The 26,266-nt window shown below is 42.0% G+C and overlaps 4 protein-coding genes across 7 annotated transcripts; 3 read left to right on the top strand and 1 right to left on the bottom strand.

The window, feature by feature from the left end:
• Window positions 1-3,973: 3,973 nt before the first annotated feature.
• Window positions 3,974-10,141, bottom strand: LOC125775133 (glycoprotein-N-acetylgalactosamine 3-beta-galactosyltransferase 1-like). 2 transcript variants are annotated; one of them, XM_049445646.1, is made up of 6 exons: window positions 9,731-10,141; window positions 8,014-8,625; window positions 6,637-7,035; window positions 6,426-6,564; window positions 5,972-6,350; window positions 3,974-5,901 (listed from the first exon to the last, which is right to left on the bottom strand). In XM_049445646.1, the coding sequence occupies exons 2-6, from the start codon at window positions 8,030-8,032 to the stop codon at window positions 5,605-5,607; spliced, it is 1,233 nt and encodes a 410-aa protein (XP_049301603.1). In that variant the 5' UTR covers window positions 8,033-8,625; window positions 9,731-10,141; the 3' UTR covers window positions 3,974-5,604. The 2 variants fall into 2 exon arrangements, with proteins under 2 accessions (XP_049301603.1, XP_049301604.1); XM_049445647.1 differs by lacking the exon at window positions 9,731-10,141 and adding an exon at window positions 8,742-9,065.
• Window positions 10,142-10,434: 293 nt separating this feature from the next.
• Window positions 10,435-14,581, top strand: LOC125775121 (SWI/SNF-related matrix-associated actin-dependent regulator of chromatin subfamily A containing DEAD/H box 1 homolog). 2 transcript variants are annotated; one of them, XM_049445623.1, is made up of 6 exons: window positions 10,435-10,995; window positions 11,467-12,914; window positions 12,984-13,130; window positions 13,214-13,519; window positions 13,636-14,137; window positions 14,228-14,581. In XM_049445623.1, exons 1-6 carry the CDS (start codon window positions 10,932-10,934, stop codon window positions 14,359-14,361), a joined length of 2,601 nt encoding a protein of 866 aa, XP_049301580.1. In that variant the 5' UTR covers window positions 10,435-10,931; the 3' UTR covers window positions 14,362-14,581. The 2 variants fall into 2 exon arrangements, with proteins under 2 accessions (XP_049301580.1, XP_049301581.1); XM_049445624.1 differs by having other exon boundaries at window positions 10,436-10,995; window positions 11,244-12,914.
• A 1,421-nt stretch (window positions 14,582-16,002) lies between these two features.
• Window positions 16,003-23,033, top strand: LOC125775123 (protein bangles and beads-like). 2 transcript variants are annotated; one of them, XM_049445626.1, is made up of 3 exons: window positions 16,003-16,651; window positions 20,784-22,646; window positions 22,738-23,033. In XM_049445626.1, the coding sequence occupies exons 2-3, from the start codon at window positions 20,786-20,788 to the stop codon at window positions 22,809-22,811; spliced, it is 1,935 nt and encodes a 644-aa protein (XP_049301583.1). In that variant the 5' UTR covers window positions 16,003-16,651; window positions 20,784-20,785; the 3' UTR covers window positions 22,812-23,033. The 2 variants fall into 2 exon arrangements, with proteins under 2 accessions (XP_049301583.1, XP_049301582.1); XM_049445625.1 differs by having other exon boundaries at window positions 16,004-16,929.
• Window positions 23,034-23,666: 633 nt separating this feature from the next.
• Window positions 23,667-25,470, top strand: LOC125775131 (FK506-binding protein 5-like). Its single transcript, XM_049445643.1, has 2 exons — window positions 23,667-25,007; window positions 25,114-25,470. The coding sequence occupies exons 1-2, from the start codon at window positions 23,831-23,833 to the stop codon at window positions 25,248-25,250; spliced, it is 1,314 nt and encodes a 437-aa protein (XP_049301600.1). The 5' UTR covers window positions 23,667-23,830; the 3' UTR covers window positions 25,251-25,470.
• Window positions 25,471-26,266: the final 796 nt, after the last annotated feature.

Here is a 26,266-nt window from a genome sequence, read left to right as displayed (position 1 = left end):
TTTATGGTAAAATAGTCTTATTTTTTTACCGTACGTATCTGCAGGTTCGTGCGTTGAAGTCTTTTATTCCTTTGTGACAAAAATTCAACCCCAACAACCTGCACACTCTCTTCCTCTCTAGCCATTTACTTCCTGCTGTCGTACGAACGCTTCTCATTCTCTCTGGCTTCCCATTTCTCTCTATTCACAGCTTCTCATCTTCAAGCACAGCACGCGTGAGCGGTGTGTCGGATCTTGCAAAGATGCGAACCTGAGCTCCTTGGAAAGAAGTGAGCACCATCTGAGTGGCACAGTACTTTCGATTTCATTTTTCTGCAGCTCATTTTTATGCTTTACTACACCGCACCAGCAACATTCCGTTACGAGCAACACTCTCGCTGCAAAAGAACTGCAATATACAGCTCAATTTCACGAGAGCGAGAGTGAGCGAACAAGTCGTACGCTGTGCCACAGGGGTGCCACTTTCTGCCGTTCCGTATCTGCGTGTACTGCTGTGCAAGGCGCACAAGACGTGCAGGCACCAAAACAGTACAACAGAAGTCTTTTGCAATTCATCATTGTTTCATCATCACCGCAAAGGTAGGGTGGCCAAGACGAACAAGATGAGGGTGACGATGGGGTGGGGGATTAAACCCCTCCTGTACATAGTATCGCGAGCTTTTTTTTTCACAGCCTTCACTACCGGCCAGTCGGTCAGTCGCGTGTTCAATGAACGACCCAAAGATGAGGCGTCGATGAAAAGTCCAACTGTGGTGGAAAAGTGACCGTGCCCCAGGTGAGACGGTAAACCTTTGGATGGTAAGGTGCGGACGCTGGAGGACAATTGGATGCGAAAGAATTGCTACTCGATGGTAGAAACCAACGCTGCTAGGGTGTCTTCGTTTGTTAATTATTGCACATATACTCACATTGCGTTGCGCTTTATCTCCGGTCGCATTGCCATTATGTAATGCGGCTTCTTTGTGCCCTCGGTGTCGCACGGTGCTGGCAATGGAAGCATGCTGAACGGAAGATACCGAAGAGGAGGAAATTCTTTAACCGCAACGGACGACCTCCATCGCACGCTCTCAACCTCAATGATTGCAGTCGAAGGTGGCGTTGTACGGTGACGATGATGATGAGTTTTGATTAACTTCCATTATCGGTTTGTTCGTGTACGATCAGCTAGTTGCTCGTCTGCTTAATCGAGCTAAAGTATGCCACCAGCGCGGGGTAGCAGCGTCACCGAGAGAAACCCAAACGACTTGAACGCCGGGTACAGCTACAAACCCTAACCTCACCTAACGCGCGCTATTAAAGGGGAACATCGCGCATAGTGTATGCAAACTGCTCGTCTGCAGTGGTGTTGGTATCGAGCGGGGAATGTTTTCACTTTTCAGTACTAGTAACACAGTAAGCTATGCCACACACGCGGTATGCGGTCTCTCTTTCTTACCTTCCACGTACGAAACTTTTACCAATATGAACACTAAATTGAAATGGCTCACGGAGAAAAGGTGCCTTTAGTGCTATTAGAGGATTCTTTCAATCGATAAAAATGTGATAGGAAGACAGCAAGTAAGCGATAGAAATAAAATAAAACATTTACGATCCCGACCACGCCACGATCAACTTTCGAAAGCTTCCAATGGCTGCACACTGTTCAAGCGCGGTCTTGCGATCGACTACCTCTGTGTAAGGGTGCAAAATACGATGGTAGTATCTAAAGTAACTTAACTTGCGTATACATTTGAATGGGAGCTATTTGTGCGAAGTGCAAAGGTTGGGTTTTTTTGGGCAATTAGCAATAATATGTGCAGCTTCCTTAATGCTTCAAACGAATAAGGAACTGTAAACCGGATCGTTTTGTCTTTTAATTTCAGTCGCAAAAATCGTAGCAAGCGAACAGCCCAAGCACTTGAAATTGTTGCCCCCGAGGGGTGTCCCGGGTTACACCGAATGGTGGGTAACGGGAAAATAACAAAAAAACAACACCAGAAACGAGCACAAGGCAAATAAATGGCACTCTTCTACACACCACACATACACTTAAGTTTGGGAGATGTTCGATGCACACGACCTCCCCAAAAGACATGAGGGAAAGGATGAAACGGAACGGCGATGGAGACTGCTGCGACAGTCACAATAGTATAGGCACGGGGTACCACCAAAAACCACTCCACGGTTTCTTCTCGGCACAGCCACTTAGACTCGTTGCGCGTTCAATCGATGCAAAGTCAAACGAAACAACGAAAACGAGAATACGACGATAGTAAAAAAAAATACACAACGTCTCCCCAAATCCCTCCAACAAGACCCACCAGCACTAGCGCGGTCGACGCGGATTGGTGCCAGTTGTGCGCGGGCGCACACTTTTGTCGAGTTTCGCGATCAGAGAGTCGCCAAGAAAAGCGAAAGCACAACCGAACGGACCGAGATGTTAACGAAGACTTCGGTCCAGCTTCGTTGATGTTGCTAGTTTTAGGGGTGCTTTTCGCATCACTCGCAGAGTACGATCGCGCTCACCCGCTGAGAGATGGAGAGAATAAAGTGCGTGAGACTCGTTATTTGAGAAACTCGAGTACTTAGGCGATCGGCCTAAGTCTATGCGCAGGTTCACACACGCATACATAGGGAAACTCATCAACCAGCAACCTCCACGAAATAGGAGATTTTTTAGACTTAAGCCGGTTGGCGTGTTGATTGCTGCTGCTGAGAGCTACGCATGCGAGTCGTTCATTAGAGTGAGTATCTCAGTTGTTGAATCTACCGGCAATGAAATGTTATGCTTCAAACGACAGGTGAATGTATATTTTTAAACTTACAACACCAGCAGATATCGATGTCTCCCAAAAGGAAACACGCAAAAATGATTCTTTTGCAGAATGAGAAAAAGAAACTTAAATTAGAAAAATCCAAAATAATGTTGCGCTGCGAAATTGGATCATGCAGCGATTGATCAATTCTAATTTTATTCGTTTTATTTTGGCCATCACTATTTACTGAGTCACAACAATATGATAAAAACCGAGAAAATCAGTTCTACAACTGATCCGTAAGTTATCCGTGAGATACAATGAACATGAACATGAATCGGGTGCTCAAAAAGGGACAATTTTGTGTGTTTTAAATGTAACCGCAATTCTTGGATTTAGGAATATTTATGATTGAAATGTGCACATCAAGTGATCGCCCGCGAAGTTTTATCGACTGTCACAATTTTAAAAATATTATGATAGAAGAATTTACAGTTCGCAAACTATACAGCCTTAAAAAACGTCAAGGGATGGATTAACAGTATGTTCTGCAAAGTTATATGCAAAACGATTCATTTTTTATTGAGTTTAAAGCAGTATAAACTAAAAATCATACAACTTAAAAAAAAATCTCGTCAAGGAGGATACCGAAATATTGAACTCATGCTTAATTTACTTGGGCTATACACTTCGTTTTTTATTAAGCGATACGAAATTTTATACCAGAACTTGAGACCACCAGCTTAAAAAAATGGTTTTTTTTATTGTACTGACCAGCCTTTAGACGCATGCATTATGCTATTAGCATACAGGTTTCTTTTAAGTATCGCTAAATGCAAAATTTTAAAGTTAGGTTTCATAAACCTTATACTACAAAAATGGTTTGTAGATATTTTTTTGTTTTTGTGATGATGGATAACACCAACGATTATGTTTCAGTCCAGTAGAAGGCGAACGAACTCGCACTTTGTATTATTCTTCCTTGCGGTTAGGGCTTCCAGGCAATTGGTCAACCAGACCCAACTCACAAATCGTTGCGTTTTTGCTGTATATTAGGCCGTCACTTAATCGTACGCCGTCGGTGATATACGAGTTGTCTGCAGTGTTAATCGACGTTGTCGTTACAACGAATGTACCATTAACTACTAACCTAACGGAGGTGAACACAATTGTGGAATACGTTGCTTGAGGTGTTTCGGATGTAACGGCAGCTAATATAGGCAACGATTTACGAATCGTTCAGTTTGTCCATAGGCGACCTTTTTTTAGTATTTGATAATTTACTTTATTCAAGTTAATATGCTTTGCCATGCGTCAGAGCTTACAGCTACGCTTTGTTCTGTTTCAGGGAGTATTTTGATAATTCTTCGGGATGATTAATCCACATCCCTCTTCGTTTTTTTAAACCTTCGTACATTAATGTAAATCGTCACTTTTGCTATTCATTTTTTCCATTGTGTTGATTTATTGTTTTATCTGAAACATGTAAAACAAAACGAACACTTTAAAAGAAACATCTTATCCTTAACATAACTAATATTCCTGAATGTGATGGCAACTTTGCTGTTTTTTTTCTTCTTGGTTTTGTTTGTGTATGAGATCGAATGATGACACTACAACAAACTGTGGCAAACATAAAGAAAACTTTTTACACAGATATACATTAGTTGAGGAATGAATGCATATCATGAAAGATGTAAAGATTTCGAAGTATTGTAGGACATAAATTGAGTCCATTCTGTATAGCAACTTGTACTACAACTACAAAAATGAAAAACAAATTTCCTATAGAACACGAATAGTCACATTGATCATTAAGATATATACGATCGTATGCAACTACAAAAAAGCAAAGAGTATAAAGATAAAGAAATTATAAGCAATTAAACACATGAGAGCACATTCGTTAACCTATCAATATCATAGTAATGCAATATAAAAACATAGTGGTTCTACTCAGCTGACTAAGACGTATGATACGATCTCTTCAACATATTTTGCAGGTAATTTACATAATTCATATTGGATGCCCCAAAGTAAATTAGATTAGTTTCCATAATGTAAACTTAAGTATAATATTTGGTTATGCTCATTATCGTTTCGAGATTTCTCGAGATTCATATACTAATGTTTGTAAACAATTTGGTAATGGACATTGGAAGTTTCGCAGAACGCAAAAGATTAAAAGAAAAGGAACCAGTAAGCCATTTTATCGTGCAACCTACAAAAGTCTTGCTGAAAATAATCATCAACTTGTCTAGTCAAAGGAACAAAACTGTATGGATGGCAAATATTCCATCATTCGTTTGAAAATTCCATACTAAATGCCGAAAATTGAAAATGAGATTGACTACAACATTAGATAGAGTTAGCTAACGATAGATACCCTACTGATGTGGGGGGTATACATGAGTGGTATGACTTAGTTCGCAGATGTTTGAATTGATTTGAAGACTTAAACTATCATTTCATAGCAGTTGATACAATTTTACGATCTATGTATTCGCAGCAATCTGATAAAATATGGTGATAAGAGACCGATAACAGCAATTATCCTATTAGGAAACACAAAAAACCGGTCAGCAAATTAAATGATATTTTTTGCGAATATTGAGGACTCTTTCCATTTGTATAATTCTTTGTTTTACAAAAGATTTTTTGCATAACGAAATGACTTTTTTGTTTTAAGCAAAAACAACTTTCCCATTCACTCACCGCAACCACTTCAAATCACGCATTCACGCATATCAATCATCCATTGCAAGTAGTGTCGCTTATCTCTATTTTACACACGCGGTGCAAATTCGTTCCACTAGCTTTATCTCTTTTAATGATACAATTTGGAACCTAGCACTATAACTAGATCTTATTAGGTATTTGGTTCTTTAGCTTCAGTATCACTAAACGTAACGTCCTTCTGATTTTCATTCTCTGCTTGACCGCTGTGTTTATTCGGTCGTTGTTGCTTGTTTGATGGTTTCGTGGTGGTCTTTCCTAGATCATCTACCCGTACAAGATCACCAAGGCTGAACTTCTTTGGTAGAGGTTGAGAGTGGCCAACAATGCCGTACGGCCGTAGATGATAAATCAGGTAATCTAGCACGTACATTTGATTAGGAGACACGTAATGAAAGGAGATGGCGTTATCCGAGCAGCATTCAAGACCCTGTGCGAGAAAGTAGAAAACGTTATTAGTAGCAGCTTACTTCATTTGATTGTGTTTCGTGTATCCATACCTCATCCGGTTTATAGTACGTGTATTTCAGATACCAAAAGTCTTTGTCCACATGATTTGGGATAAGATGATGCTCAGGCACGAATGGAAAAAATCTTCCTCGTCCAACCGAGTCTCTTGAGTCGCCGGCCAGCACTTTTACCGCCTCCATGCATTTACCCATCTCTACGTCTTCGGCACCATCGTCATCCTGTCGACAGAGGGGGTTAGGAATGGCATCTTCCACAAAGCGTTTTACTGCCTCCTTGCTCAGCACATAACCCGCACCGCCAGACATATAACCCTGCTTTACGTAGGGCTTGAACCGGCACCCAAAATAAATCGGATGACTAGGTGAGTACGAATAAAGCATGTACCGCAAATTTTCCACAATCACGTATCTGAAAAAAAAAACACAACAGACACCACACGTTAATAAATACTTTTTCACATTTCACACAACCACTCCTACATACGTATCGTCATCTGCCTTCATGAACCAATCAGCATCATCCAGGTGATGTTGATAGATGTACTTAAATGCTTCTTTCGTTTTCGCCCATAGATTATTCCGACCTTCACCCACCGGCAGTGCAACAGAGTCTATTTGGGGATCTAAAAAATGTTGACCATGGTGAGAAAAACGTTACTTTTCTCAATACAAAACTATTCAACAAGAAAACGTACCTTCAACGGAACTCATGAAAAGCACCTTATTGCATCGACTGGCCCACGTACGTTTCACGTGCAATGCTTTCGTCTTATGATTTTTCGGATTGGTCATCACCCAACATAGGACGCGCACCTCCCGTTGTAACTGGTGCGCAAGCGAAGCATTCTCATGTGCATGCGCCTCTTCGTGGGCTGCATGCTGTCCGACATCTTGTTCCGGACCGGCTGCTTCCCGCAGCTCGTTGCCTGTGTGTGGATCACTTACAATCGACGGTGGTTCCCGTTGACGATAACTTTCGGGCATCCACGGTTGTCGCATCGTTGTAGATGAGATGAAAGTAGCAAACATGAAGCCCAGTACGGTGCCGAAAAGCAACGTAATGAATGTCCGCGGATGGCTGCCATTTCGTGGCCCTGCAATAGATGGGGATGTTACATATGTATTATTACTTTGTTCTTGTTGCAAAACTGTCTATCTACATGTTGGGATGCTTTTCTGCATGTCAAGTATCGCGAATTCGGCGAATCAATGTGGAGCAACTGTACAGTACAACGAAGGTTCAGTACAGGTGATATTAAAGTCACGCAGGAACTGGGTTAGGCAGCAGCTGTGTAATTTAATCACTTGAGGCAGAATTTGCCTGGCGCGCTAGTGTTTGTTAAGAATGTTTTCTACTGGTAACGTAAACATGTGCTATGGTACCGACTAGTGCTTTCTGCAACGTTATACACCAAGTTTTATAAACAATCTGGAATCTGGTTCTGTAAACGTCGCAAAATTTAAGACGGATATGTGGGACATAGCTGAGTAAACCATCTGCTTTTTTGTAGATAACATTTGGAAAGTTTCACACTGCATCGTAGCCTTTTGCAGCACACAGAAGTTTGAAACGCATCGAAAAAGTGCTTTAGAACGTGACAAACCATTAACATAATATTTAAACTGTGAGTTGAATAATTGGCATTGAATCGCAAGTTCATACGTGACAAATGTTGCACTAAATTTAAGTTATGATATTACTCAGGCAGGCGGCCCATGAGATGGTGCAGATAGTGGAGGAAGTACCATCCGGACCGTTCGCCCGTATGTCTAACTAACTAGCTACGGGTAAGTATAATCATAGAAAATTGCCTTCACAGCCCCAAGACCTCTTGAGGTTGTAGTGAAAATAAAGACAAAAATCAATTATGACGAATACTATCATTATATACTTCCGTATGCTGAATTAAGATAAATAATTTAAAACTGAAATATTGCTCATATACAAATTATAAAACTTTTGGATTTTACGCTTCGTTAAAACAACATTGCTTTAAAATTGTACATTAAATTTAACTCAACAAAATCTTTCAGTTTTAAATTGTTTGTTAGATTTTTGTTAGAATACATACCTAAATCTGTAATTTTCATAGCGTTGAGAAATGGTTTCCGTTGGGTCTTCTTTATAAGTCCACTTCGAACACAAGTAGCAAACTTTTGGTTAAAACACTGTCTTATTGCAAACTCATTTTGCCATGATCGTCTGCCGTGACTGCAATGTATAAACTATGTTTTGAAGAACAAATCACACGTTTGCGTCCGAAACTAACCACGGTATAAAAGTTTAAAACATTATGACTGAATGACTAGCTTGTACTAGGCAGCGTGACTGCTTAATTTCATTATAATATCACCAACTTATTCGTTGAATCAACCCCGTTGATCGCACCACCAATGCACTAGTACTGATATTTTTTTTACATACACAACAGAACACAGAGATTTTTAGTAAAACTGAGAAACACTAGCACCGAGGGGATCGGAATGATCGCGTAATGTAATTATGGGTGAGTGGTAAACGAAAATCTAAATGATCCCGCTCACGGTACGGGTTATTATCATTTGCTGACACCAACAATTCCACACGTGTTTCACTTGTTCAATCCACCATCTGTTCACGAATTTGAGCTCAAATGTACACTATCACCAACGGTCAATCGTAAATTGTACGATGTTCAGTATTCCTGCAAATGAGATAAAAGCCACACATTAAATATCGATCAATGACAATGCCAACGGTATCACCATCATCATAAAGAATAGTACAGAACCCTCATGATGACGGCATAATATTACATACATTTGTGGACCAACCGACACTCCAACGAACCATTGCTGATAGAAGTAGACCAGATCGCGCAGTTCTTTTTGAATGTAAATTAAATAATTTCTGTACACCCGCTCTGCCTGAACTGACTACGAAACCGGGAACGAGCAAAGGGTAAAAATCCGATAAATTTCAAACATGCTAATTTATGCAGGTGAACTATTGTTCACTTATAATGGACAGACGAAACATTGCGATCGTGGTTTATGCTGATGCCGGATACATAGACGGCTACCAGCGGGAAATTACAATCATTGAAATGCGGTGTGGATTAACAGCTCTAGCACAGCCCAAGCCGAGTTCTAGCTCGGGTCAAAACTTTTAACGACTGATCGTAATGTCATTAATTCTTCAGTGAGATAATTTTTCAAATTTTTTCACAACATAACTTTCAACTCTAAATCGATACACTTGGATTGGCGTAGTGATATGCGGATGTCACCGAAGCTTAATAAGCGGGGAACACCCACGATGAGTCGTAAACATCAGGGTCAGCAAAAACACTCAACATAAACATTAATGTATCACTGTTTTGAAATCAGTTGAGATTAAGAAAGAAAGTAACGCCAATTGGTTTATTAATTATCCAATGTCCAGAAGGGCGAGTTCTGATATATGTAAAAGCAAACCGGAAGAACGGTCACACAGTCATTGTTTACACATATACGGTGAGTGATTATAACTATGAAAAATACCCTCTAGCAACACAACAGTACGAATCCTACAGTTGGACAAAGTTAAGAAAACGTTTTAAACATAAACTGTTGCCCACAGCAAGCAAATTCAACCGGAAACGACACGCTGCTGGTGCCAGTTTAGGTTTCATGTTTCAAGCATCATCAATTTGGATCAATAAAGGCTAATTGAGCATCCAGGGGATTGAAAGAACCAGACTCGGGAAAACATTAATCAAGGATTCATTTAACTCAGGATAAATACCACACAATAAGTAACAAACTTACTATCTAGCTTACGTAGGACCGCGACTCTGTCGTTAGCTTTTATTTTGCACAACAATCCTTGCAACTAGCAGCGGCACAGGAAGCTCGTTGGTGATAAGCCAAATCGCGATATGACCAACAATCTCGCCCATGCATTCACCAGATGCTGTGCACAGCTTCACTTTTCGCACTCACTGGAAACGAATGCAACATTCTTATAACGTATGAGATTCGGAAAGATTCTTCACGTTTTAGTTGATCAGACCATTTATTTTAAGCGATCATATTAAGAAAAAGAGCCACTACCAGCTGCACTCCGAAAAACACACAACACAACTTCGGTTTTGCCGATTCAAGAAAAAAATTAGAAACAAAACCAAATTCAGTTGTCATTCCAAGTGTCCGGCTGACAGCGCTATGGGTTTAAGGTACACTACTTCGAGTGTTGAAAGACATGACCCTTTTCTCAGTACAAACAGAAATTTTGATTTCAATTCCAAAATTATGCTTTTCTTACGATAGCATAATTATCATGGGAACAATGTACAAAATGTGATCTTAATTTAATGTATCCTAATCGTTTTACCGAAACGACAACCTAATCGTATTTACTAGTATTTTATTTTATCTTTAAACCTTTATTTTAAGGTTGTTTAACGACTGTTTAACATGTTTTGGTTGTAATATGTTTATTTTTAGGTCTCTCGTTTTATTACAATTGTTTTATTTATTTAGCTAGTTCGTATTCTATGTAATCTTTCTAAAATGTTTATTGGTTTACAAAAGCTCACGCACACCACCAAAGACGATCAGCTGTCAAAAAGCGTCGGCTTTGCGAATAAAAAAAAGTTGGTGCAAGCTGTGAAACGAGATCGAGCTGCGTTTTGTGTACGAGAAGAAAAAGTGAATTGATGTATTTTTCTGTAAATTTAGTTCTTGTGTAAATGTACAATCACTGTTTGGTGTATTAACTTCATTTGATGTAATGTTATGAACGAAAGAACCGATTACAATCCATGTAAAGTTGGGGCTTTCGGTCCGTGAGAGTTTTTTCGTTTCCTCTTCATAGCTTCTTGTTGTGTTGGTAATATTTGTGCTCAGAAACATTGGAGTGTGCGGGTTAAAGAGACGTTTGGCGGAATAACGACGTGCTACGGAAAACGTTTTACCACCTGCACTAAAAGCACGCCAAGCAAGCATCGTCGCCACGGCAACCAAGATCATGTCACTACGAGGATTTCGAAAGTGTACCCAGAATGGGATTGAGGATGGTACCGAAATCGCAGGTAGGCTTGTGTGGGAGTGCTGGCCTAGTAATGTGAAAAGGTTTACTATATATTTATGTTTATGGAAAGGAGCTGTCCGAAATCAGAAATTAGCTGTTTATGTTAAAAACAGTTAAAACATGGTAGAATTGTATCGTTTTTGGTTTTTTGCATTACTTTGGTAACTTGATATTATTTTTATTTGAGTGGAAAATCCGTATTTTTTCGTTGATACAGATAATTTGTTTATTCATTTGTCTTTTTTTCAGTTTAAAATTAAGTTGGTTAAATGTAGCGGCCACATTCAATCAAACCCAATCCGCATCGATCATATTCCATAGCAAGGGCTCAATTTCCTGCTATGTGCGGCTCAAGATTCTAATAGGCCAATATTAAGGCTTAATCCCTCCTGCACATCGTTACATAAAACAGAAACACGTAAAAACTCCTTCTACATCTAACTTTTTTTTTTATTAAACTGCGATTTTTTAGATTCGAAACTGTCTCTTATTCCTGGACGGAAGCGAATTCAGATGATGGGAGACAGTGACAGCGAAAGCGATACATCATCTATTCCGATTAAGCCTGTACCGATCCCGGTCGTGGGAGCCGTAAAAGACAATGGGACCACAACATCTGCTGCTGCGTTAACTGTGAAAGAGAAAGAATTGCGACTTCAGACAGTTCGACGCGCATGCATGGAAATTGATGCAATGTTGCTACAAACAGCTTTAATGTCCAACGAATGGGACGTCGACAAAGCAATTGCAGAACTCAAGAAATCTGCTTTCAAACGCAAAATTATTGTAAGCCCATCACCCGTAAAACCAGCACCATCTGAACCAAAGGCTCAGAATGGAGCTGGTCAAAATGAGCGGCACGCAAAAAAGAGACGCGTCCAAGAATCAAACAAGAGTGAAGATGAAAGTGATTACGATTCGGACCGTCCTACACAGCTCGTATTCGATAGCGATGAAGATAGCGATGGGCACGGAGGGTATAGCCATGGAAAGTTGACGGGCGAACGGAAAGGCGTTTTAGAATTTCTCAATTCTGCTGCATTGCATGAGTTAGATTGTGTTAAATCGCTATCGATGAAGAAAATTGAGCTTTTGTTAGAATTACGCCCATTCAAGGATTGGAAAAATCTGGTAGAAAAATTGAAATCTCATAGATCCCTGCAAACCGATATATTGAACAACACGCAAGAGTACCTAACGCGTCGGAACAATATAGTAGCGGTGATGGGAAAGTGTAAGAAAATTGTTAAAAAGTTGGAGGAAGCGATAGCGTCTGGCGACACGCTGGTTGAGCAGCCGGGAAATATAGGGGAGGGACTGAAATTAGCGGAGTATCAGCTCGTTGGATTGAACTGGCTTACCATCATGCACCGCCACAATATGAACGCAATTCTGGCCGACGAAATGGGACTCGGAAAGACAATTCAGATCATTGCGTTCCTGGCATGGTTGAAAGAAAACTGTCATCAAGAACGGCCGTCTCTGGTGGTGGTTCCATCTTCTACCATGGACAACTGGGAGCAGGAACTTGTGAAATGGTGCCCCGAACTGGTAATATTGAAATATTACGGAAATCAAGCCGATCGTCGTATGATACGCGTAGACTGGGCGAAAAATGGCATCAACGAGGTAGACGTCGTGTTGACTACGTACCACATGATGGGTGCATCGGGCGAAGAGAGAAAAATGTGGCGCGTAACGCAGTTCGATTACGTTGTGTTCGACGAGGCACATATGCTGAAGAATGTTCATTCGCAGCGATACCAAAATCTTATGCGTATTAATGCCAAGCGTCGCATCCTGTTGACGGGTACACCGTTACAGAACAATCTGCTCGAGCTCATGTCGTTGCTCTGTTTCGTAATGCCCAAGCTAATCGGTACCAAGTTGGATGATATTAGAGCAATGTTTCAGGGCAAGGTAAAAATTTTAAAAATGTTCACATACTAGATTTTTTGGCATCAGTAAACGAATATTTTTTTGTTACAGAAACCAACCAAAGGTGATATCGAGGAGCAACTAACTTCGTTTGAAAAAAATCAAATTGATCGCGCTAAATTGATAATGAAGCCGTTTGTACTCCGTCGTCTCAAACAGGATGTGCTACAGATGCTGCCTCCCAAAACGGACATTATTGTAAGTGGATATCCTACGTGATCTATCGGATTTAACCTTAACCAGGACCTAATTACGGAAAACTAAACGTATGCAAATTGCAGCTTAAAACGCCCATGATCGACTCACAAAAGGAGAAATATAATGAAGTTGTAAACGAGTATCAAAAGGCTACTGGAGTTATCAAGGAAAATACGGAAATTAGCGGAATGTCCATCATGATGGAATTAAGAAAACTGGCCAATCATCCTTTGCTATTGAGGTATTATTACTCCGACGATGATGTGCGACAAATTGCAAGAAAATTAGCAACCGATCCGGACTATAAAGGTAACAATGCTGATGAAATTTTCTACGACATTGCATACCTATCCGACTTCAAGCTATACACAATGCGCGACAAATATACGGTAAATTATGAAATATTTCTTTTATAAAACACGTTTAGATAAGACGTTGATCGTCCGAACCGAAATTATAGAATGGATGCAAGAAACTTTTCATTCCGTAATTTTTGTTTTTCAAGACATTGTATGACCTGCGGTTACCTGAGAAGCTGATTACGTCTTCGGGAAAATTTCGCCAGCTGGATAAATTATTGCCGAAGATGAAGGAGGAAGGGCATCGTGTATTGATCTTCAGCCAGTTTACCATGATGCTGGATATTATGGAAAAGTACCTACACATTCGAAAGTACGGTTTCTTGAGACTAGATGGTGCGACGGCCGTCACCGAGCGCCAGGAACTGATTGATCGGTACACGCAAGATCCAAATCTTTTCATATTCCTGCTGTCAACAAAGGCGGGTGGTTTGGGCATTAATTTGACCGCGGCTGATACTGTAATCATACACGACATTGACTTCAATCCGTACAATGACAAGCAGGCAGAGGATCGCGCTCATCGAATGGGTCAGAAGAAACCCGTTACGATTTACAAGCTCGTATCGGAAGGTACGATCGAGGAAGGCATGCTAACGATTGCGCAGCAGAAATTACAATTGGAGAAGGATGTTACTGTGGAGAATGGTAAGTGGAGCCACCCCAACAGGGGGAGGTTTGTTTTAAATATTTCCTCATTGGTTAAATCTTTCGTTTTCTGTTTAACCCCGATTGAAGGCAATAATCCGGTGGACGATCACAAATGCATGGTTGGATTGTTAACGATGGCGCTGAGCATGGACGAGAAGAAGGCAGAAACAATACTGAAAAACGAATCTCCCATGAAAAAACCGATGGAAGAGGAGTTTTAATTACTTCCCGCATGGAAGAAATGTTCATGTTAGAATTACCTTTTTTGTTGGCGGGAACCTCGTTAAATTGATTGTTGAAAAAATAACCAGTAGATGCTTGTAAGTATCTTTTTACGAATGAACGTCAACAGTTCACGGCTCGGCTAATGTGTGTAATCGGAATTGACTTAATTTCTGAAGAATACATTTTTTTATAAGCTATATTTATACGATGATCGAATGAATGGGAGAATGTGTGTTTTGCGTAGTTAAATAATGGTAAAAAAATATATCAGTAAACCATTTGTTAAGAAAACGAAATGCAAGTATACTTTCTTGGCTTTGCTGTCATTTGTGTGCAGAGACGGAATGTGACGAAATGATTTCCAAATTAAAGCGATGATCCAATCTATTAATGGGGTGAGTAAACATATCGATCGATTTCAAGGTACGATCTACTGCAGGTAATACTGTTTGAGTATAACGGAAAAGCAAATGTCAGTCAAAGTTTATAACCTTGCGGTGGCTTAATAGGCCGTACGGAAAGCCTTTGACTGAACAGTTCGTTGGGGATTTGTGGGTATGCAGATATGTACTCTGAATATTTAGCAGGCACGAAAAAGATTGATGCTTATTGTTGCCTCTAAAGGGTATGCGGAAATAAAACCAAGCACAATCTTAATGATGCAATTCTAATATGGGTTATAAAATTAGATACAATTTAATGAAGATTAATTAGGTGAGTTAACCTGGGTACGGTAAAGTTATCACTAATTTTACTTGATCAATATTTTAGGTTAAAATGTTAAGGATTCTGCAATCACTTTGAAGACACGTGAACGGAACGTAAAAAATGATTGCCATAAAGCAAAAACACCAAACACGAGCGGAGTTATTAATGCGAAATGTTTTATGTTTTCGCTTTTCTTTCCCGCGCTGGAGTCGTGTTATAGCATCGTGCTGCATATATTAGCTCGCGCTCCCTGCACAACCAGCATAATAAAGAAGAAGAAGAAAAAAAATCAAAACCAACGTTCCCAGATCGCTCGACGGTCGGTCATCCAGCGTATGCTATCCTTTTACTACCAGCAATCCCAGATTGATCTCACGCGATCTAACCTCGCAAAACGCAGGAAATGGTCAAAATCTTCAATGCGAGCGCGTGGAAAAAGCCTTCGCCCATAGGAAACGAAGATGAAGCCACATTTTGTAATTGCGCTATCGCCAGTCGCGCTGTGCTTTGTTCTCACGTCTTTGCTTCCCTTTGGGGCTTCTAAACGATGAAAACCGAATGGCCATTATTATGTGTATCTTGTCAACTTCCGTTTCGGCGCTGTCCAATTTCTTCACGAGCCGCCAACAAACAAGTTCAAGATCAACCAGTGGCTAGTGACCTCCCCATCGTTGCTGCCCCTCGCACGTGGTTCGTTTGTGACGGGTAGAGCGTATTGCCAGAATGGTTCGATTACTCGTGCGAGTCTTCGCGGGTCTCTCTGTCTATGGCTTAAAAGAGGTGTCATTGACCCACACTTTGGAGATGTACAAAGACGCCTCACGAGTCGTCTTCGCTTCTCGACCGAACGAAGTGCCAATTCGTGTCTTGAAGATCGCCCAAATGGCTCCCGAAATGGCTGTAGGAATCATTTTAATTGGGTTCGCTCTCAACCCCGGGGCGTACTCGATGAGGAGTGGATTCGCCATCGTACAGCCTTGGGGTTTTTGAAGCCTTCGAAGATCTTCAACTACCTTTAGAATGCATAACACCCCTTACAAACGTTCGCTGCAAAAACGAAAATGGTGATTAGATAGAGCAAACATGTTCGCGATCTGCGATGGTTCGTTATACAACAACAAATATGTTAAGAATCAGCGGATGCTCTAGAAACCACTCAACGAAAAGCTCGATCGATTCAATCTCCCATATAAATTCTCAATGCAAAAAACGGGAAAATATTCTTCTACCATTGTAAGGGTCGCATCCGCCCGACGATCGGTATTATTGGCGTGCGTTTTCTGCGGCGCATGTTGAATGTTCTTCTTCAGATCTTGCATTTGAGTGTTTTGCCAAAATCTTGTCTCCTCCAGAGATTGGTTTCCGCCTTGCGCTAACATCGTCCCCTGCGTCCCCTTCCATCGGTACAAGAAAAGCAACAGAGAAGCAACATAGCGAAGAAGGGAGCAAGATCGGGGCTGGTATAAAGCTGAACACGAGATGTGTGCCAGGTTTAGTCCATCGAAAGTGACCGTAGCATAAACAGCTGGAGCCCATCCGGCTGCATCGGGGAACGTTGTGTATATCTACGCGCAGAGGGTTAGTGTTCGACGGTGGTGCGTGTGCGTTTGAAACTCATTCAGAAAATAGTGGTGCACGTTCAGTTCGGCGTAGTAGATCGCTGGAGAACAGGTTTTAGTTGTTGTTTTTTCTTCTTTCTTTCTATCTCACATCCATAGACTGGTGTTCAAAGCCCTAGTAGTCTGTAGTAGTAGTTGATCTACAGTGTGATCGTGATCTGCGCAAAACCTGCTCTTCAAACACCGAGCGTAAAAACAATACAAAACCTTGCGCCCTTAGCATCTTGCAACGCACAGGTAGGCATTAGTCGGTTAGTGATTCGTATTGTGTGTCCGCCCAGGAATGCCCCTGAAATGTATGAAGGGCTTCGACGTTAAATTCATTCCGATCGGTAATACCGCGCGGATGCAAACTTGAACTAATCACCTTGCCGGGGGGTTGGTTTTGTTCCACCCGTAATCCGATCATATTTTTAGCAATCAGTCAACAAGGGGGCTTTCTGTTGATTGTTTTCATGTTGACCTCAATCGAAGATACATGGTTAGTGATTAGTGGTATCCATTTTTTTTTTGTTGGTCGTTTGTTCCCGCGATCCTTCCAATGCTATTTGGATTGTTTCGCAGGCAGAAGGTTTTGATTGAAACCTTCAGGGAGTGTGTGCTTTTGCTTTCCGTCGAATGGTTTGGGTGACTGTGGACACACCTGCACAAAACGAGGGTTCGTCGCTTGGTGTTGTGTGTTGTGATGGACGCGATGCACCTTGCGTAATCTTGCCGCAGAGAGCGGCCCGTTTGGATTCGGAGAAATTATGAAATGTTTCCCTCCATTATCATCGTGTGTGCTCGCGTTAATGGTCGTGCCGAGTGTGGGTCATCGAAAGGGAAATCGAACGGGTCGAGGACGCAAAGGCACCGATGGAAACGGGGCCTGATGACCTGTTTTGGAAGAAGGAAATCGTCCCATCGTATCGCGTGTGCTTTGCAAGGAAGTGTCAGTGAAAGTGGTACTGATGGGATGATCATGTTTTTTTATTATCATTTATCTCAAGTTATCTCATTATTGCATGTGATGCATTTCTGCAAAAGAAATTGAAAGCGATTTTTGTTGTATCTACGGAATGTTAATAATATTTTTATGATGCTAAATTAAATATTGTTTTTCATTGGTATACCCTTCTGGTTGACACAAGCAAAATGTTCACACAAGCAAAGTTCATGACAAAGAATGAATTCTTATGAATTTAATTTGTTGTAGGTAAAAGAAAACTCAGTCGGGCTTTGCTCAAAATCACCAACAGGAAATTGTGTTTCTTGTCGTTTTGAAAATTAATGTTTGCTTGATACGGTTCGTTGGGTTTTGTGAATTTTTTGACCAGGCGTTTGACCAAACATTAATCCCAACCACACACACTCAAAAAAACAGCATCGTAAATTCCTGTCTTCCCACTGTAGAACATGATTGCTTGGTTCCATTTATATCGTGGCTTCGGTGGCTCTGGCGGTGAACTAAGAATGGCAGCACGAGTTGTTTTTCCTGTGATTATTATTATTCAAACAACAATTCGCGTGGTTGCCGAAATACATAAAACCCAAACCCAAAGGCACATTTGACGCGTACTCATATAAAACCATACACACACACACACAAACAGGCGTGTGCGAGAAAAGAAGTTACGGTTCGGCTCCATCGAAAGAATGGGCTCGAAAAATGTGGAGAAAAAATCTGCATACTTAATTAGTCCTCCACGCCACCCATGGGAAGGCCACCGTGAGGTTGTTAAAAAAAACCTCTATATATAGAGGCTCTTAGCTAGGTAACATGGTATCGTTGGGGATTGGGAATTCATTAATTATAGCCTGCTTAAGCACGGGTCTTGGGAGAGGAGTTCATCAGTGAAATCTTCTAACGTCCGGCTGTGATCAAATCCGCGGTGCTTGGCGTGATCCACAACGTAAGCGACGAACCGGAACAAAAGAATCATTTCTAAACGGTACGATAAGATTAGCTCGGTTCCTCAGAGTTGTTTCATATGGTATAAATAAGTTCAAGAAGCTTCTGTGTGGCATTTAATTTCCTGTCCCATGTTTTGGACGCTGGAGTCACAGGCCAGAAGTTCGTATACGAGTGAAGTTTAATGAATTCCGATTGTGAACTTCACAAGGTCGCCCAACCACCGTAGTTTGGTCTCATTTCTCGGGCATCGGTGGAACGTACTGCGTTGCATTTTCAAACCATCTGAATGGCATTCACGGAGATAGAAAGATTTGAAGCTGGTCGGATGGAATTTCTTATCGTAACCTTCCCTTGCATCCTAAACCCATTGTCCATCGACAAAGCAGTGAGATCGTTTGGGGCATGGGCACGCTACACGGGTACCCTGTACTATACCGTTCATAGTGCTAAACCGAACCGTCTCTAAGGTCACCGCCGTCCCTTTGATCGACGAATGGTGGCTGGCCGTGTTGGCCGGTTCCAGTGCCAAACCAAACGATTTTCCATTAGTGCCGAAACCATTCGAAGCGCAGCGGTAAACGCCATCTCGCTCGACCTCGTTTTGATTTCGGTGCTTTGCAATTGCAGCAGCCTCGGCAAGACATTGCCCATCTTGGGTGTTCTTCTTGTACACACGTAATGCACACGGCAGTCGGGTGAGTGGTCCGGTCAATCGGTGCAGTCTGCACAACCCCAAACAACATAACATACCTCATCCCACATACACACATACACGCCTCATGCGTCTTTTTGCCGCTAGCTATTCCCATCACCAGTGCACGTCACGTTCTGGGCATTTAACTCTCTACGGCAGCGAATAACAAATTGATCAAACGCGCAACGCGACGTAATTAGCGTGTTGCCCCGTAAATGGCAGCATCACTCACAAATTGTGTGACGCCGATTCGTACCAGCCAACCCAACCGTTAGGTGGTTTGAACTGAAGTGAAATTGAAAAAAAAAACTTTAAACTTATACACACCTCTCTATGGTGGTGTGTGGTTTCTTCTGAACCGGCACTGCAGTTACGTGTTGAGAGGAAGGGGCTCAATGCGCGTAGAAACCAAGCCCCAGTAGAAAGGAAGATTCACATTCACTCTCAGTATCGCAAAACAATTCGAATGGGTGGAGCATACGGTTGGCCATTATGGGGTATCTAATTCGGGGCAATTCTCATATGCCGCTTATGCCACCGTAAGCTACAACGGTAGCTGGCCCGTGCATAATCGACGCTATGCTGTCATCCAAAACATCATCGTCTAGATATTTAAAAAAGCACGCCAAAGCACCCTCCGTCATTAAAATCGAATGGTCCGAGCCACACCTATTTCCTCTTTAAAGACAAGAGTTTTGCGGCATTGCATCTAATGTAGATGGGATAGTGATCCAACAGCTGGTAACCTGTTTCCAAAGAGGTTCTTCCCCCCTAGTGAACTTTAGCGAACAAAGTACCGCTGTGAAAATAAGTCACCAATTATAGGCCAAGGCCAGTGATAGGGAGGCTACGATAATGTTTTTTTTAGGTAGGAGATACTTCGGATTGGAGATGCTGTGAACATCTCGTTACCGTACGTCGGAATACAAACGATCCTCATCTCATAACGCCTAAGCACCCTGACAGTGAATGCTAATGGTGACAGGCAAAGTGTATGGCGAATGTGCAGAAGCCAGTTTCGTCCACTGTTGCGTCGAGCCCAACATGAACAGGTTTCGCGTGCTCCAGAAGAATGTGACTAATGTTGACGGGTTGCAGATAGCAATCCAATTAGCATATGCAGGCTCAACAGCTGTCTCTGCACGGTCGATCTTTTATCTTGTGAGTTATTTTCGTTTCGAGTAAATTTAACCGCTTACGTCCGTTTCGATCGGATGGAATAAATATTGAGTTGTCGCTAAGTCCACAAACCGCACACATCGAATTTCTGATTTGCTTTTCTTGTGAAATACTGTCAATAAGGTAGAGAATATTACGATCGATTTAAATTTAGATTTCCTAAGCATGCACGTGATTGTGAGTAGGTCATCGGAATGATGATTCACTAATGATGCAAAGATTTAATGCAGTTTCAAAGATGAATGAAGTGCACCCTCTATTAAGCATGGAAGGTTCTACTCTGTTTGATTAATCTATTTAATTGCTTCCCTTGTCCCCTTTCAGCCATGAAGCTTTGCCTGGTGATTGCAACAGCCGTGGCTATTGCCACGTGCTATGCTCTTCCTGTCCCGAAGGAGGAAGTATTTGCCGTGTACCCTGTAAACAGTGCACTTGCACAGCACTCCAGTGACCTGCCCATAGAAACTAAAGCCGAACAGGTAAACAGCCCGGTGGAAGTTTCATCATCCAAAGATCTCGCTGAGGAAAAGAAGGTTACAGCAACCAAGGAAGCTGTAAAACCAGCTGAAAGTAAAACGGAGGAATTAAAAACTGTCCCGGAAAAGTTGAATGAGAAAGCCTCAGTTAACGCGGAAGTTGCAAAGCCGGCTGTTCCAGTAGAGGAAGTGAAGTCTGCTCCCCTTAAAGAACCCACAGATGGAAAACCCAAGGACGCTCCTGTCACCGTTGCTACTACTGAGACTGTTCCGACAACTGTAACGAACAAAGATGAAACACGACTTGAAGTTACGGAATCTGTTGTTGCTGCCGAACCGAAAATAGCTGTTCCCGAGACTTTAGCTGTCGAACCTAAATTGATGGAGAAGGAAACTGCCCCAGTTGAGAAGAGTGTCAAGGAAGAAACGAAAGTTGTGGAGAAAGAGAAAGATTCTGTAGCGAAGTTGGTTGAGAATGTGAAAGTGGAAGACAAAAAGGAGGAAATTGTAGAAGTAAAAAAGAACGAACAAACGGTGGAAGTGGCTCCCGAAGTAAAAGCAGTAACTGAAGAAAAGACTGGAAAATTGGCCGCGGAACCTAAAACTGAGACAAAACCAGAACCATCACAAGCGCGTTCTACAACAAGCGTTCTCCCGGTGGAACAAACTGAGAAAGATGTCAAGCCAGAGGTAAAGGTCACCGATCAGGTAGTCGTAAAAGTTGCCGTCGAGCCAGCGGAAGAAAAGAAACCAGTTGTCGAAGAGACTAAGGAATCTAGTGCAGCTGTACCAGAGGTTGTACCCGTTACTGCTGCAGGCGTTACGCAACCAACATTGACTGCCAATGATCCCGAGCCACAAACCGAGGGTAAAGAAGAAGCCAAGCCTACCAAAGTCCGTGCTGCTCCTATTGTAGAAGGGCTGAAGGTATCGCAACCGGTTGAAGCAGAGCCAGCCGTTACCAAAATCCACGTTACAGTCATTCAGGAAGAGGTGCAGCTTGACAGCAAGAGTGCCGACCAGAAGGAAGTGCTCCCGAAGGATGTCCCAGTGACGGAAGCGGAAGAAAAAAGTACGGAAGCGGCAACTACTACTCCTTCTGCCACAACTGAAAAGGTAGTAAAAAATGATGAAAAGGCTGAGGAGAAAGCTTCCACACGCAAAGAAGAAGTGACCAGCAGTAGTCCGAGTGTGGTTCAGAGCGTGCAAGCTGTTGTTGAAACTAAACCAGACACAGCTAAACCTGTCGATGTCAGCAAGGAAGAATCCTCCGCACGATCGGCCACTACTGAAACCGTCGTAGTTGTGGTACCAAGTGTAAAGGATGAAGACGTAACCACTGTTGTTGCAGTGGCTGAGAACACTGATAAACCTACCGAGAAAGTTACTGTAGCAGAAGTAAACGCAGCACTAGCCAACAAACCCGCGCCAGAAGTTCGTTCGGCTGTTCCATCGGAGGAACTGCCACAGCCGGCAACGACAGCAAAGGCAGAGGAACAGCAGGCAAAAGCCGTTGAAGGGAGTTCTAAGCCGGGTGCAAGTGAACGCTCGGATACCGTCAAGGAAGACGCTAAGGATCAGAGTGACAGTATCAGTACAACCGTAAGCAGCGTCACGGAACAAGACACCACCACCGTCAGCCCCGTTACTACCACGGAACCAGAGCTCGTTCCAACACCGGCGAAGCAGAAGGCCAAGAAACAGGTTCCGCGTAAGTAAACCGTTTTAGTGCAATAAACACACACACTTAATGCACACCAGCTGTTAACGATCGTTGTGTTTGTTCTTGCGTCTTTCAACAGCAAACCTTAAAGGATACAGCAAGCGTTTGAAGCTGCAGGAAGCGCAACGAAAGCAAGGCAGTGACAACGAATAACAGCAATCTGTTTAGCCGTTAGCTGCTACCGCCAATAATTGCAGATAATGCAGCTCAAGGAAGCATCACACTAACGAGGAGTCAATTATGCCGACTACTTCCCGGTGATGCCCATTCCAACTAACGTCTTTAGGCCGTAAGATTAAACCATAGGACGTAAGTGATAGCTTAGTAAGGTGACATCATCAGGCCGAATAAAGTATTGTTCGAAATCTTCATGTATGAACGGGTACTGTCGGTTTGTTTCGTACATCAATCAGATGCATTGTTCCTACAGCTGTTGTCATGACATGGCAGTTCCTGTAGGATTCTGAAATTGTTCTAGTACGTGAATAGCAACGCAACGCCCTTCAAAAGGCACAATATCACAATTAATATGCAACTTCGATGTCTTGAGAGCAATATATCAGCGTATAATGGTTTCCATGTAACTATCACAAAAAGTGGGAGATCCTATATCCCGTGGGAGATCAACATGTTTTGAATGATTAAGCGATGTTCATAACGAGTTTGTTTCGTGTTTACAACAATTGTGACGAACTTTTCGTTGAATTACAAAAATAATATTTCCATACTGCTTTTATAATTTCAATTGTATTTAACTGTATTTAGATGAATGTGCAATGATTTGATTATGCAAGAATCATGACTAGAAATTAACTGTCCTACAATTTATTTTTTCTTTTTTTGTATCTCTCCGATTTTCATAAGCCACAAGTAATCACATTGTCTAGTGCTGCTCACTAGATCTTCACTAGTCTTAGCGCTCTAGTAAATGAGTAATCGTCAGCATTCGTCGCGCATTTTGCTCGATCGAGAATAAATTAACGATTGCCTATAAAAACGTGCCGCATTTCCTGTCTCTGCGATCAAATCTACTCGAACGGTTCCAGTGATCGGTGGTGGTACGATTCGTAACGCGCTTAGGAAATAGACAGCTGTGAAGGTGTTTTTTGTGAAGGCGTTGACTTCTGATTGCAAGCAAGCCAGTGTGAAGTACGAACCTAGTCGACGTGATCATGAACCATTCGGTGTTGGTGTTGTGGTTAGTGCTGTTGTGCAGTGCTTTTGTGCCTAGAATACAATCTGCGCCACAACGAAGCATTGACTTTCTGCTGGGCGATGAAGAACTCCAGGCCGTGGTGAAACCTATCGTGGAAAATTCCCCTTCTACTACCACCGCACAAGAACAAACAGTAGCGTATGACGATGATCAACAGAGCGAAGTGCAAGCGACGGTGGATCCGATTGAAAATGAACTACCAACGGTAGATCCTCAGCACGAACTTCCCGTAACTGAAGATTATCCGGAAGAGGAACAATTAACCGAAGATCCTCAAGATGATCTGCTGGATCCGGTAACAGATAGTCCTAAGGAGGATGAGCAAAACACAACAAGATCCAGCGATTCAACGTCCACAACTTCCACTACTACTACGTCTCCAACAACAAACGAAGTGACGACCTTCCTACCGAAAGCATCTACAGCACCCACGATCGATTCGGTGGAAAATAACTCTTCGGAAGAGCAACTAACGACTAATCCTATCGTGGTTCCAGAACACGAAGATCAATCCACAACCGAGTCCAGCGAGGATTCGAACCAGCTCGCTCAGGATGTTAATGACTTTATACACGATCTGGCAAATGAGGTGCGATCAAGTGCAAGGGATGAGAAACCTCGTCCACAACCTCCAAAATCCAACCCACCTCAGTCGGTCGAAAATAATGAAGATGACGATCAAGTGCAGTTGAAAGTAGATCCAAATGACACACAGACGACTACTGGTCCTCCCCTTACCAGCGATCAGTTTCATTTACTAATCGAAAAGTTGCCCTGGATCGGTCAACTGCGCTTCCCGACAACCGAATCCAACAAGGACTTGAACCATCGCGCTCAGGATGTTGATGGATTTATACACGATCTGGCAAACGAGGAGCGATCGAGAGCAAGGGATGAGAAACCTCGTCCACAACCTCCAAAACCCAACACACCTCAGTACTCTACGGTCCTGCCCTCTACGCTGCCGGAACGATACGATTCCAAGTCGGTTGAAAGTAATGAAGATGACGATCAAGTGCAGTTGAAAGTAGATCCAAATGACACACAGACGACTAATGGCCCTTCCCTTACGAAGGATCAGTTACACTTGCTAATCGAAAAGTTGCCCTGGATCGGTCAACAGCGATTCCCAGGTAAAATTTTGTTCAGTATGTGACACTTGTTCTCAGATTGGACGAGGTCAGTTATGGATACGATTAAAGAGATTCGTTTGTTGCTTTTGATTTCATTCATTTTCAGGTTACGATCAATGGCAACATCAGGGTTTTCCGCAACGCTCCAGCTGGCAGCATCGTGACGATCGTCAGCGACACTATCAAATCCACGGTTCGGACGGTTTTCAAGGTCATGGATTTCACCGCAGCTCTTGGCATTGACGCGTGCTCTCTGCGCTTTCTATGTTGGCCTTTAAGCGAACACCGTTAATAACAGGGAAATCCCGGAATTCAGTCTAAAACCAAACAGCAGCGAGATAACGTTTTGGATATATTTAATAGACCGTTGACAAGCAATTTTCAGCTGGTCATACTGTGATTGAGCTTAGAAATACATCACTAAGAGCCACCGATTATAATAAACAGCAAAACAATCGATCAAGCTTTGGTTCTAAGATAAACTGTACATGCACAACTAGTCCACAACACCCGTCATGCGTCACATTAGCATCTCGCGGTCAAGAACAGGTTTTGTCGTTGACTTACGCTGAGTACTTGCCAAGAATGCATTAGTCATGGGAGGTCGATGTTTCTGCTCTGCAGGCGTAACGTCGGAATTCGTACTGCAGTTTCCAAAACAGTATACGCTATTAACGACCTATTTTTTTATTCCTAAACAACGGCCTGGCCGTATTGCTATTAACGACATATTACTAGAATTGGATTTGTAGATAAACAATCTGCAAATTACGCGAATGTATTGCTTGAATGAATCCGAAGAATGGCAACAAGGTGGTTAAAACTAAAAGCGCACAGTATATGAGTCGGAAAACACGAAATTGCGATTTACCATTTTCCTTAATTGAATTTTCGCTGCTAATAAGAAGTTTTTTTAATCAATACGGCCAGGCCATTCTACACGAATAAAAAAAGAACATGCTTTTTTCTCTAATTTATTGTCTAATGAATGACTAAAAATGACGATTTCAGGTTGATTAATAATTTATTTGGTTTCAAATAAACACACAAAGAAAACAAGGAAAGCTGATAGTAGTTTTTTACATCAATAAACAATTAAACATACTAAATATGCATTTAGAGTTTAAATTGGCACTTTCAGAAGTGAACTAAAACGGAATCAAATAACAAAAATTAAAAATTAAAACAATATAAAATCAAATAGTTATGTTTGTGGTTTGAAGGAAAAAAATTTCTCAAAAATTTTGTTTGAATCGAGC

The sequence above is a fragment of the Anopheles funestus genome, chromosome 2RL (assembly GCF_943734845.2).
Source record: "Anopheles funestus chromosome 2RL, idAnoFuneDA-416_04, whole genome shotgun sequence".
Taxonomy (NCBI): Eukaryota; Metazoa; Arthropoda; class Insecta; order Diptera; family Culicidae; genus Anopheles; species Anopheles funestus.
The sequence above is the reverse complement of the archived record's forward strand: the minus strand, read 5'-3'. Positions and strand labels throughout refer to the sequence as shown.

Bases quoted from the DNA above. Each gene is read 5' to 3' on its own strand.
- LOC125775133 (XM_049445646.1), bottom strand. The intron at 6,351-6,425 runs GTATGTAGGAGT...TTTTTTTTTCAG, and splicing joins ATGAAGGCAGATGACGATAC to ATACGTGATTGTGGAAAATT. The intron at 5,902-5,971 runs GTATGGATACAC...TTTCTCGCACAG, and splicing joins CGTACTATAAACCGGATGAG to GGTCTTGAATGCTGCTCGGA.
- LOC125775123 (XM_049445626.1), top strand. From the start codon at position 20,786: ATGAAGCTTTGCCTGGTGATTGCAACAGCCGTGGCTATTGCCACGTGC. The intron at 22,647-22,737 runs GTAAGTAAACCG...GTCTTTCAACAG, and splicing joins GGCCAAGAAACAGGTTCCGC to CAAACCTTAAAGGATACAGC.
- LOC125775121 (XM_049445623.1), top strand. From the start codon at position 10,932: ATGTCACTACGAGGATTTCGAAAGTGTACCCAGAATGGGATTGAGGAT. The intron at 10,996-11,466 runs GTAGGCTTGTGT...GCGATTTTTTAG, and splicing joins GGATGGTACCGAAATCGCAG to ATTCGAAACTGTCTCTTATT. The intron at 12,915-12,983 runs GTAAAAATTTTA...TTTTTGTTACAG, and splicing joins GAGCAATGTTTCAGGGCAAG to AAACCAACCAAAGGTGATAT.
- LOC125775131 (XM_049445643.1), top strand. From the start codon at position 23,831: ATGAACCATTCGGTGTTGGTGTTGTGGTTAGTGCTGTTGTGCAGTGCT. The intron at 25,008-25,113 runs GTAAAATTTTGT...ATTCATTTTCAG, and splicing joins CGGTCAACAGCGATTCCCAG to GTTACGATCAATGGCAACAT.